This window comes from Portunus trituberculatus, chromosome 44 (genome assembly GCF_017591435.1).
Source record: "Portunus trituberculatus isolate SZX2019 chromosome 44, ASM1759143v1, whole genome shotgun sequence".
NCBI classification, from domain to species: Eukaryota; Metazoa; Arthropoda; class Malacostraca; order Decapoda; family Portunidae; genus Portunus; species Portunus trituberculatus.
In genome coordinates this window covers 28,941,088-28,954,215 of record NC_059298.1, presented here as the reverse complement: position 1 = coordinate 28,954,215, position 13,128 = coordinate 28,941,088, and the positions used below count along the sequence as shown (strand labels likewise).

Sequence of the window (13,128 nt, the reverse complement as noted above, 5' to 3'; positions counted from 1 at the left end):
TCCTGTCTTTTTCATTAGGTGGAGGCGCGGGGCTATTAATCAGGAGCATCACGTGACCTCCATTATCTCGCTAACTGCCTTGCCTCCCCCGACTATTTGTCAAGACCACGAGAGAATTTGTAGGGCGAGAAAGACGAAGTTAGAGAGAGAGAGAGAGAGAGAGAGAGAGAGAGAGAGAGAGAGAGAGAGAGAGAGAGAGAGAGAGAGAGAGAGAGAGAGAGAGAGAGAGAGAGAGAGAGAGAGAGAGAGAGAGAGAGAGAGTGGGGTGGGGGAAGAGGGAAAGGGAAAAGGAGAGTGAACGAGTCAGTTTTTGTCTATATTCTCTTTTTCGGCTGTTCAACACAATCCAAAAGAACGAATAAAAACAACAGGTAATAAACGATCAATAAATTCACCAACGACACAAAAGTAACAATAATAATGACAGCCTGAGTGATCTGACCTAACCTAACCTAACCTAACCTAACCTAATGTAACCTAACCTAACCTAACCTAACCTAACCTAATCTAATCTAACCTAACCTAATCTAACTTAATTTAACCTAACCTAACCTAACCTAATGTAACCTAACCTAACCTAACCTAACCTAATGTAACCTAATCTAACCTAACCTAACCTAACCTAACCTAACTTGACCTCACGTAACCCAACCTCTGCTCCTCCTTCCTTCTTGGGGACCAGCACAATCCTCTCCCTTTGTTTCGTTCACTAGTTTCATGTAAAGGGGAAAAAAACTATTTGATAAGTGGCACCTGATAGACTGAGTGACTTGACCTAACCTAACCTAACCTGACCTGACCTTACCTGTTCTCACGTAACCTAACATCTACCCCTCCTTCCTTCTTGGAGACCAGCACAGCACTTTTACCCTTTGTTTTGTTCCTTTGTTTTTGTTACTTCCATTAAAAAAAAAAAAACACTCGCTTATTGATAAGTGGCACCTGATCTCAGAAGAAACTTGACACCTGCACTCCTGAGAAAAAAATACTCTAGAATTAATGAGCAAAACTACTTTCTTTTTTTACACATCTTTCCCCGTGTCTCTCTCCTCTTGTGTCATTCCGGCGCGGCTTAACAAGGCATCGAGTAACGCGGAAAAATAGATGGAAAAGAAAAAAAAATCAGATTGGAAAGCAGGAGGGATAGAAAAATGACAGCAAAAGGTTATGAGAATTTTGGCGATGACGGAGAAGTTCCCATTAGAGAGTGACAGGTTATTACGGGAAGGATTACGAAGTTTGGACGGAAGGTGGGGCGTGATGAGAGAGAGAGAGAGAGAGAGAGAGAGAGAGATGGCTGGTGTCTGAGGACTTAACAAAGGGTAGCACTGCCGAGGACTAAGGAGTGAGAGGCGCGGCAGGTAAGCGGGTCAGAGAGACACAGCGCGGCCCCAGCGTGGCGACTCCCTCCCCGCGCCGTGCCACCCACGCCTTCAGGAAATGCTCCCTCGTGGCTCAGGTGCCGAGGAATGACCAGCGGCGAGGCGATGTGTGGGTGGTGGCGGGTGGGGAGTGGGCGGGGAGGGGTGGGTGCGGTGGGCGGGGCGCGCGTGCGTTGGGCGGGCGTGAGGCTGTGCTGGTCCAAGTATATAAGCGGCCAAGAGTTGATACAGCGCACCGAAGAGTCCCGCCGCCACGCTTTGCTCTGGATCGCCCGCACCACAGCTACCGCCGCTGCCACCGCCACGCACCTGGAGAGCCAGTGTCCGCCACCCCCTGGCTGGAGCCACACACAAGTTCCTCCCCTACAGCCCCAGCCACCACACACAGCCGCCACACACCCACCACCCACCCCCGCCACGCCAGACTACTCTCCAAGACTTGTTTTGCCTAAAGTAGCGATGCTGGCCACGAGCACGAGCTTCTAGCTCAGCGGCGGTGTCTTCAACGCAGCTCGGCGACGCTTCGAGACTTTCCCGGCAGCATGAGGGGCAGTGTGGCGGCGCTGGCTACCGTGCTGGGCCTGCTGCTGGCCAACGCCCGCTCCGCCCTTCTGGTCACCGCCAACGTGGCCACTAATGAGATCCTGGACGCCCCTGTGCAGGTGAGATCCTCAGCCGCGGTGTGTGGCGTGCCGCACAGTGCACTCACTCTTTGTACATGATTCTGTGTTCCTTCCTTATAGAGGCGCGTCACACCAGCTATGGGTTCATGTTGCTTCCACACTAAATAAGAACATCCAGGGTCAAGCATTCCTCACGCTCAGTCCCTGAGCAACAAGCCATACGTGTAAACATCAAGTATCAAAGCGCGTCTTGAAGGCAAAGCTGGCGGGAATGGCGACACCACGTGGCGTCCTAGTGAATCCACGAGGCTGTCTTGTGAGATCAGATTTACAATGATCTGCACAAGCTCGCCACGTGGACTGAAGGGAACAAAACGCTGGAGTCTCCATTGCACATTAGTTACATAAAAAACATATTGTTTAAAAAAACATCGATTATTTGCAGTAAACTTAAAACACACAGAGGACATTGACAAATGTATGCTCGTTCACGATAAGTAGCGATACTGATAGAAATTACTGATGATTTAGGAATATCATGAATTGCAGTAATAGTGTATGGATGCACATAGCTGACGTCACTGGCTAAGCAGATCCACGCCTCATGCCTTACACTCACGCACACACACCAACACGGTCGCCAGGACTCTGACACGCGATGCCACACGAACGAACAATACAATGCACGAACCAGCAATATGTCTTCCAAACACGTACTTTTCTAAATGAAGGAAATTAAAACCTTGGAAACGCTTTCCTTAGTGTTGGACGTCTTGATCTGCTGTAGATTCCGAAACAGTCAGCCTTTCATTGATACATTATGATCTTTTCTCCTCAGCATTATTGAGACCCATTTTTACCATGAGTTTTAAGTACAATTTACGATTTCATTAACATTAGGAAGGGTCAATGGAAGACACACGATTAATGGCAAGAGTTTTCATTATTCTAATCTTCACATAAGTTTCTGAAGCTATATAAAATCACCGAATAGTAAGCAGAAACAATATGAAAACGTGTCCTAGTACTGAAGAGGTTAACAAATTAGAGTCGCTTTACATAGTGACATTTAGAGCTGAAGTAAGTTGATAATTTTGTTACAATGTAAAGTTGACGTTAGCACATTTTTCATTTTCAAGCTTAACAAAGTGGTCAAGCCAAATCAATGCTCACTAAAAATCAAGGAAGCAAACGAATAAACAATAGAAGTAACAAATTAACTCGTGGGCCTTTCTTTTTATCTTTTTTTTTTTTGCCCTTGGCTGGTCCTACAAAAAAAAAAAAAATACAAAATGCTTAATAACCACAGCGAGTGAGTGAATGAGTAATGGATTGAGTGACCAATTGAACAAATGAGCAAATAACCGAACACCTAACCAATTAACCCAAAAAACTAATGAATAACACTACATCACTCACACTGCGCTAAACACAACACCACTAAATCTGAGGAGAGGAATAGTAAAGATGACAGTTTGCATTTGTAAGAGTGACAATTGAACAAAGTGAATAAGTAAAGGTAATTAGAGAGACTGTTCATTAATAAAGGGAAATTGACACAAAAAAAGATTTAAATTATGATAAGAATAAGTTAAATTCCCCCCCCCAAAAAAAAAGACTAATGAACAAAACACACTACGTACATCACTTACACGGCGCCCAACACAACACCACTAAGTTTGCGTCTAAGCGCCGACAAATCTTTTCAAACTATCAAAGCAGGTGACGCGAAAATACGAACCGAAAGGAATGTTTACGTACGCTGCGCTGAAATATTCGTTCCTTTCACAAACACGACACAGTTTTATACTCGCCTATATAGAGTGTTGGTGTGGTTTTGAGGTGATTGCTTGTGTGTGTGTGTGTGTGTGTGTGTGTGTGCGTGCGTGTGTGTGTGTGTGTGTGTGTGTGTGTGTGTGTGTGTGTGTGTGTGTGTGTGTGTGTGTGTGTGTGTGTGTGTAGAGGAGAGGGTATATAAAAAAGGTAGAAAGGGTATATAGATCTTGACCAACGAGCTAAAAAATGCCCGTGTCGTTCAAAACCTGGCAGGAATAACGCGGGGAAAGAGGCCACTGACTCGCTGAATAACATGTACACGTCAAAAAAAAAAAAAGGAAATAAAGAGAGAAAATGTGTCGCTCTCGTGTCAATATTGTTCTCTTTCTACATTCAATCCCTCCATTCACTTCTCTCTCTCTCTCTCTCTCTCTCTCTCTCTCTCTCTCTCTCTCTCTCTCTCTCTCTCTCTCTCTCTCTCTCTCTCTCTCTCTCTCTCTCTCTCTCTCTCTCTCTCTCTCTCTCTCTCTCTCTCTCTCTCTCTCTCTCTCTCTCTCTCTCTCTCTCTCTCTCTCTCTCTCTCTCTCTCTCTCTCTCTCTCTCTCTCTCTCTCTCTCTCTCTCTCTCTCTCTCTCTCTCTCTCTCTCTCTCTCTCTCTCTCTCTCTCTCTCTCTCTCTCTCTCTCTCTCTCTCTCTCTCTCTCTCTCTCTCTCTCTCTCTCTCTCTCTCTCTCTCTCTCTCTCTCTCTCTCTCTCTCTCTCTCTCTCTCTCTCTCTCTCTCTCTCTCTCTCTCTCTCTCTCTCTCTCTCTCTCTCTCTCTCTCTCTCTCTCTCTCTCTCTCTCTCTCTCTCTCTCTCTCTCTCTCTCATTAGGTTTTCCTCTCCACCCTCTTTCCTTCAGCTCTCACATCTCCTTTGCTTCGCCTCTCGTCCCCCTTTTACCTTACTTTTCTTCTCATTTACTCCTCAGACCTCTCTTCCTCCTCTTCTTTCCCCCACACACACACACACACACACACACACACACACACACACACACACACACAGGGACCATTGTTCATGTTATTATTGTAGTGAATGACGTGCTAGTAAATATTGCCACTTTCATGATAAATCCTTTTTTCTTTGTCTACTTTTATTCTTTGCTTTAGGATTAATGTATTTATCTGACAGCAGGATTAATGTAGATTTCAAGAGATTTTTATTAGGGTGGCTCTTTGTCTTCTGTGTTTTTTCGTTTTACATTTTTACGTCCAGTTTCTCTGTTGTTTATGGGTGAGTCTTAACTTGCTTGTGGCATTTGGGAAGTGTGGATGTCCCTGTTCTTCGCAACCTAAGAGGGGTGTCGAGACATTTATTCCCGAATTTTGACTTTTGAATATTTTAAGGAGCCTACAATTCCAGTGGGCCATTTCTTTCTAATATTGCTTTTTTTCTGCCCTTGGTATAGTTCTCCGTCTTACATAAAAAAAAAAAAATCTCGAACCAGTCTTGTCCAAAGGGGAAATGTTAGAGTGGATTAGTGATGAAGGAAATATGTGTGAAGTAAGAATGAAAGGATTTTTATACCGAGGCTCTTTATTTGCTGCTTTGGCATATTTTTTCTTTTCTTTTTTTTCATCCACAATCACGACTTAAGGAAAATATTATACGTAGATTAGAAGGCAGTCCAGTCCAGTCTAGTCCAGGAGTTAGTGTTGGATAAGCCTTTGCAACGGGTCCCACTATGTACTTAGGGTCTGCTCCCGTGCGCCACTAAGCAAGCACTGGGTCCCATTGCAACACATCTGTCCCATTATCTACTGGAAAATTAGGCGTTATTTTTTTTCTCTCTCTCTCTCTCTCTCTCTCTCTCTCTCTCTCTCTCTCTCTCTCTCTCTCTCTCTTAATGGACGTCTTGCCAACCTCTGCAGCGAAGAGAACACAGGCTTTCTACACATCTGGGATAATTATTGCTATAACTCTTTCTTGCTTTTAGGCGACGGCTTGTGTTTAAGTGAGGTCGTGGTTGCTCGCTTTGGCCGCCCGCAGAATGCCACAGTAAGGGAGTGCTGGACAAATATCGGGAATGTCCTTGCTCGCCAAACCGGTGAAAAGTTACAAATCAGTCAAACGCGCGTCTCTTCGCAATAAGCTTAAAGTTTTCTACGTGAACGCTCGTAACTTAGGCAACAAATTTTTAGACTAAGAGGAAAAGGCGCACTCAGAAAAAGACGGTATATTTGGCGCAACAGAATCATGATTAAATGTAGAAGTGAAGAACTGTTTGGCTGAATATAAAATGTTTGGAAGTCGAGTAGATAAAAATAGTGGCGGCATCTTATTAGAACCAGTTTCAATCTAGTTATATTATCAAAACGTTTTTACTGCTAACGCTGATGCTCAAAAAGTAACAACGGAACAAAACTAGCAATTGTTCTTATGTACAGACCTCCAGCCCAGCCAGTGTCAACCGACCGCGACATTTACGATCAAATTAGCGGGTTAAGTGACGCACACGATGCCATAATGTTTGCGACTTACACATACAAAGCAAGGCAAACCACTCACCGCACACCAAGGCCACTATCTTCATAATAATTTGACAGAACGTTCACGTATTCATATTGTAGAAAACCTGACTTGCGGTAACCACGTGCTCCATCCCGTTTTTGCTGCGAAAGACGAGTTTGTAAAAAAGTAGAATTTTGTCAAAGAATTCAGTAATAGCAACTACCTTCGCTATACACTTCTTGATATACTATAAAACACCTTGATTTTCCACAAAGTTCCCCCACAAACGTTTACTTATCAAGCCAAAAAGCACACGGTACTCATGGTGACGTGCTGAGATGGGCAGAACACTGGCTCGACAACCGCAAAGACAAGGAATGGAGAGAAAAACATGCAAGTGAACGGTAACCAGCGGGGTGCCACAAGGAACACACTTAGAACCTGCACTATTCCTTGTTTATGCTAACGATATATATATATATATATATATATATATATATATATATATATATATATATATATATATATATATATATATATATATATACATATAAAAGGGTCTCTCTCTCTCTCTCTCTCTCTCTCTCTCTCTCTCTCTCTCTCTCTGTCTTCAGTATTCTGTATTTTAATGAATATTTACAGAGAGAGAGAGAGAGAGAGAGAGAGAGAGAGAGAGAGAGAGAGAGAGAGAGAGAGAGAGAGAGAGATTGTAATCTGTCACTTCTATCTCTCAGAAAACGATTCAATTTGCAACCACTTGAAAGAAGATGCAAACCTCAACAGTGACTCGTGTAAAAAAAAAAAGAAAATGAAATAATTAAAGAGAAAGAAAACGTAATAGCCCACCAAAGAAAATGGTACGTGGAGGTGGATAAAAAGAAAATGGGTAAAAGAGAAGAGAAAGAAAACGTAGTGTCAGATGAAGGTGAGGAAGAATAAGACAAAAATAAATGTAAGTGTAAATTCCTTTTTCTTATTTTCCTTATCTATATCTTCTCTTTTCCTTATTTTTCCTTATTTTTCTTTTCCTTATTTATATCTTTACTTTATTTTTCTCTTTTCTTTATTTTCCCTTATTTTTTTCTTTTCTTTATTCTTGATTTACGTTTCTGCCTGTAGTGCTGTTGGTGGTGGTGGTGGTGGTGGTGGTGGTGGTGGTGAAGGTCGATTTAGGTAGATGTAGAGCTATGATAAAGAGAAAATTGTAGTTGTAGTAGTAATGGTGGTGGTGGTAGTAGTAGTAGTAGTAGTAGTAGTAGTAGTAGTAGTAGTAGTAGTAGTAGTAGTAGTAGTGGTGGTAGTGGCAGTAGTAGTAGTAGTAGTAGTAGTAGTAGTAGTAGTGGTGGTAGTGGCAGTGGTAGTGGTAGTAGTAGTAGTAGTAGTAGTGGTAGTAGTAGCAGTAATGGTAGTATAAATGGTGGTGATGGTGGTAGTAGTAGTAGTAGTAATAGTAGTAGTAGTAGTAGTAGTAGTAGTAGTAGTAGTAGTAGTAGTAGTGGTGGTGGTGGTGGTGGTGGTGGTGATAGTAGTGGTGGTAATAGCAGTCGTAGTAGAAGTAATAATAGTTATAATATTAGAGGTGGTGAAGAACAACATAAAAAAAAACAAAAAAACAAAAACAACAGCAACACCAACACCAACACCTCCATCACCACCACCACCACCACAATCACCATCACCACCAACAACAACAACAACAACGACAACAAAACACCACCATGAACAAACAATTACCTAGTTTCTCTACCTTGCAACCCTTCCAGTCACAAAACAAGGACAACAAGACCCTAAATCTAAAACACTCACGCATTCCTTCACACAACCAGCCGAGTCCTTCACACTACACTACACTGAACACCAAAAGATCAACCAACTAGCTTATCCATTCACTCACCTCAGATTCACTCACATTAAACATCAGCACTTTTTAGGTAAGAGGTGAAAGCTGGCCAAGAGCAACATAAAACGAACTACACTCTACTACACTGAACACCAAAAGATCAACCAACTAGCTTATCCATTCAGATTCACTCGCATTAAACATCAGCTCTTTTTAGGTAAGAGGTGAAAGTTAGCCAAGAGCAAAATAAAACGAATAAACAGGCCCAGTAAGCTTCCAGTCCCCTTACAGATCCGAGAGAGTTAGCCCAAAAGGAAAGGGATAAATAAATGCCTTGAAACCTCCCTAAGCACAAATCTCGTACCAGAGTCTTACCTATATATAGTACACACTCTTCATCCCCTTTGCCCTCCTCTACATACCCGCTTCTCTCACTTAAGGAATCTCATCCACGGTGGCTTTCATACTTGAGGCACGTGTTGGAGAAGCCAGATCAGTAGAATAGTGTGCATTATATTGATCAAGCAGTCTAACTCTTGTGAAAACAGCTTTGAGTGTGGAATGTATGGCGGTTTACTGAGAGATTACACACGGGTAGCTACACGCACACACACATACACACACACACACACATACTAGCTTACATGCGCGTGATTAATTTCCGTGTGTGGCAGCATTTTAATAAGGGGATGGAAATTAAATGGTAGTGAAAAATAAAGTCAGGAGGGGAGGTGTTGTGCTGCAGTTAGAGCAATCAAGCGCTCACATGCACAGTACAAGAATAGGGGTGGTGGTGGTGGTGGTGGTGGTGGTGGTGGTGGTGGTGGACGTGGTGGTGGGGGTGATATTAAAAGAAAAAAATGCAACAATTCCTACGATAATTGACAAGGTTAAAAGCAATGTTAATGATTGTAATTATAGTAGTAGTAGTAGTAGTAGTAGTAGTAGTAGTAGTAGTAGTAGTAGTGATGGTGGTGGTAGTGGTAGTAGTAGTAGTGGTGGTGGTGGTAGTGGTGGTAGTGGTGGTAGTAGTAGTGTAGTGGTAGTAGTGGTAGTAGTAGTAGTAGTAGTAGTGGTGGTGGTGGTGGTGGTGGTGGTGGTGGTAGTAGTGGTGGTAGTAGTAGTAGTAGTGGTAGTAGTAGTAGTAGTAGTAGTAGTAGTAGTAGTAGTACCAGTAGTAGAAGTAACAGCAGCAGCAGCAGCAGCAGTAGTAGCAACAAAAGCAACAACAACAAGAACAGCAATAATTACAATAATGATAATAGTAATAACAATAATAGTAATGATAGCAATGATAATGAAAATAAAAATAATAATAATAGTTATAGAAAAATAATAAGTAATGATAATAATAGTAATAATAATAATAACAATAATAATAATAATAATAATAATAATAATACCAAAGGCAGAAGGTTAAAAATGCTTATAACTATTATTTTACCAACTATTCTTCCCCTCTTCCTCCCGTCCTCTCTCTCTCTCTCTCTCTCTCTCTCTCTCTCTCTCTCTCTCTCTCTCTCTCTCTCTCTCTCTCCCACACCAATTTGCTGAAAACCTGGCGTCAAACAGCCAGCCAGCCAGCCACCTCTTTCTGGATCGTTTCTGCTTCTGCGTCAACAAGTTAATGAAGCACCGCCTTTATGTGACTCGTGCACTTCAAAGCATTGTTCTCTCGTCACATCAACATCCTTAAAGCCCTCAATGATCACTAATCGTGTTCCTGTGATCGTCTCGCTTATTAGATATTCAGATTCCTTATTAAACTAGCAGCAGGATTAAAGAAGCACTGCAGGAGACTCGAGAAGACATAAGACGATGATATGTACAAGTAAATGGGTTTGTTTCGTTATTTTATGGGTTTATTCCACGCTCACTCGTATTCAGAAACGCCCTCCCTCTCACTACGACAGTTTTCTAAGGCCACAGAGACAGCTAGACCAGCTTTCAATAGTTTTTTCCTGTTAATAAGCTAGAAATACAGTTTTTCCTTTTAATAAACTAGAAATCTTGCCAATATATAATCACAATCTTAAACTTACTCCTAAAAACACGAGTATCTTCAACCGGAGCCTTTGTAATGCAGTAATGGTAAGAGAGCAGAGTTTCAGAATACGGACCTTAATCTCATTGCTGCGACTAGATGTTTTGAAAGCGGCTAATTGTGCTGGTACTCAAGGTTCTACACGGACACAAATACACAGGCATCTAAATCTTACTGCCGCTACAATTACTGCTACGCCACGCTGATTTCGTGTCTTTACCTCAATGTTACTGCTTCTAATTCTGCCACTATTGCGTTACTTACTATTTCTACTGGTGTTGTTGATGTTTTTTTTTTTTTTTCCTCTTTTCTTTATTTATGATTTTTTGTTTGTATTGTTGTTGCTGTTGTTGCTACTTCTCATCTTCCCATTCCTCTTCCTTCTCTTTTACTTTTTACTTCTTCTTCTATTTCTTCTTCTCCTTCTTTCCTCGTTCCTTCTATCCTCCTCTCCCTTCACCTCCTCCTCCTCCTCCTCCTCCTTCTTCTCCTTCTCCTCCTCATACTACTACTACTTCTTCTACTACTACTACTACTACTACTACTACTACTACTACTACTACTACTACTACTACTACTACTACCATTACTACTATCACCGTCTCCATAACCAGCCACCATTACAACCAACACTAGCTACACACACACACACACACACACACACACACACACACACACACACACACACACACACACACACACACACACACATCACTGAGCAAGATACACAAAGAACTCAGGCTTCCCCCCACGTGCGTTTCTTTATTTTTACAACACACTGCTCCATTACTCTTTCTGGTCGGGAGAGAGAGAGAGAGAGAGAGAGAGAGAGAGAGAGAGAGAGAGAGAGAGAGAGAGAGAGCTTGAATGTAACAGTGAGGATTATTGTTGCCTTAATTTTTCACTGCTAGACATTTTTCCCCTTCCACATTATTAGCTATGAATGTTTCGACTCATTTTTCTTGCCCTTCCAACTGCTTATCCGTCCTTGTATGGAGTACTCTTCGCATGTTTTGGGGGCGGGTTCCAATCACACTGTTTGATCAAATAGGGTGGGATCAAAAGCTTTTCGTATCATCAACTCCCTTCCTCTGACTGTCTGTCTTCAGCCTATTTCTCAGCACCGAAATGTTGTACTTTTTTTTTTATCGCTTTTTATGCTAACTGTTCTACTGATCTTGCTACCTGCTCTACTGATCTTGTTAACTGCATGCTATCCCGTCCTGCGGCTTCACTGCACAAGGCTTTCTTCTTCCTCTCATCCCTATTCTGTCCAACTCCCTAACGCAAGAGTTAACCAGTAGATACTCTCAATCATTTATATCTTTCACTGGTAAACTCTGGAACTCCCTGCCTGCTTCTGTATTTCCATCTTCCTACGACTTGACTTCTTTTAAGAGGGAGGCTTGAATACGTTTGTCCTTGTCTTTTGGCTAATTCTCTACCAATCTTTTAGGGAGCTTGCATTTGAAGTGGGCCTTTCTTTAATTATCTGTTGCCCTTGGCTAGTTTTCTTCTTGTATAGAAATAACTAGTCTTAAACTTTTATGAAGGTTAATAGTGACTTCTCATTACTTTCCTTCTTCGTTTCACAGTGCTTTCAATTTCTTCACTATTCTGCAGTCATAAAGAAAAATAACTAACTCCTTATTTTGTTTTTATTTTTGTCTTGTTATCATGCCTCCTTTTTTTTTTTATTTCACGATACTTTGAACGGTCATAAAGAAAGAATTTTAAATAGCTATTAACCCCTTCAATTTTGCCATTACCTTCTGGTATGATTAGACGATATTATGTGCATTAGGAAGGGTCTATGAAGCTCAAAAGACTAATGACCACAGTTTTTACTATTTTAATCACAACATTAGTTTCTGAACCGTTATAAAATCGCTAACTAATAACCAGAATTAATTTGAAAACGCGTCCTGGTACTGAGGGGGTTACATTGATGGTTCATTTATACTCAGGAAAGAACATGCCGTATTTCCCCCTGTACATTAATTCCTCTGACCAGCTGGCAGCCTCCTTACATGTCCGGACAACTGAGAAATTCATAGAGAGAGGATGTACAATGGAAGGAAAGCGCTCAAAACCATGTAACTTTTTTTTATACAAGAGGGGAAGCTGGCCAAGGGCAACAAAAAATAAAAGAAAAGGCTCAATTGATTGCCAGTGCCCTTAAAGATTGAGAGTTAACCAAAAGTCAGGAACAAATGTCTTGAAACCTCCCCCTTAAAAGAAATCAAGTCATAGGAAGATGGAAGTACAGAAGCAGGTAGGGAATTCTAGAGATTCAAAGGTGTATATTACTTGACTTGTGACCACCACTGTACTTGTTCTTTGGTGTGCTTTTTCTGACATCAAAAGTTGGCTTCCCTTTTTATTCTATTTATATTCTCTTCTTCTACACAATGGATAACGATATAAAACAGTCTGCTGCTTTTTTTTTCCTGCCGTCTGTGTCCACTAAATTCCCTCCTCGGCACCATCATAGCACGAGTCCTTTTTTACCATGTAGGTTTTTCACGGGAATTTATGGGCTAAAGGGGATACTTTTTCGGGATACCTCCTATCTTAAAGCCCACCCGCTAGGAAACCGTTGCCCCGAGTGAGGAAGCCCAACCTACACTCGGACCGTGGACAGGATTCGAACCCGTGCGCTTGGAGACCCCTCGGACCCAAAAGCAGGCATGGTTCCATTGTACCACGGCGGCCCTTTGTTCCTGCAAGGCCCTTTTAGCTCCCCGAAGCGGCAGTTCTCAGACACCACCCCGAAAAACAGGACACAACCTTCGACTAAAACCCAGTACCCACTCACTGCTGGGAACACGGGTGAAGGTATGAAGAGAACACACCTTTCTCCTCTCCGTCGAGGTTTTTTTTTAGTTTTTCTATGTAAGAGGGACAACCGGCGAAGGGCAACCAAAAAGGCCCACTGAGGTGCCGATCCTTTAAAAGTGAAAAAGAAAAA

General features: G+C 42.1%; 1 protein-coding gene across 1 annotated transcript in view; it reads left to right on the top strand.

The window, feature by feature from the left end:
* The first annotated feature begins 1,607 nt into the window (after window positions 1–1,607).
* LOC123519002 (U-scoloptoxin(11)-Sm6a-like) overlaps window positions 1,608–13,128 on the top strand; it is a 25,422-nt gene continuing 13,901 nt past the window's right edge. Inside the window, exon 1 of the mRNA XM_045280112.1 lies at window positions 1,608–2,044. Coding sequence (XP_045136047.1) covers window positions 1,925–2,044 — 120 coding nt within the window. The 5' untranslated portion in view covers window positions 1,608–1,924. The remainder of the gene's footprint in view (window positions 2,045–13,128) is intronic.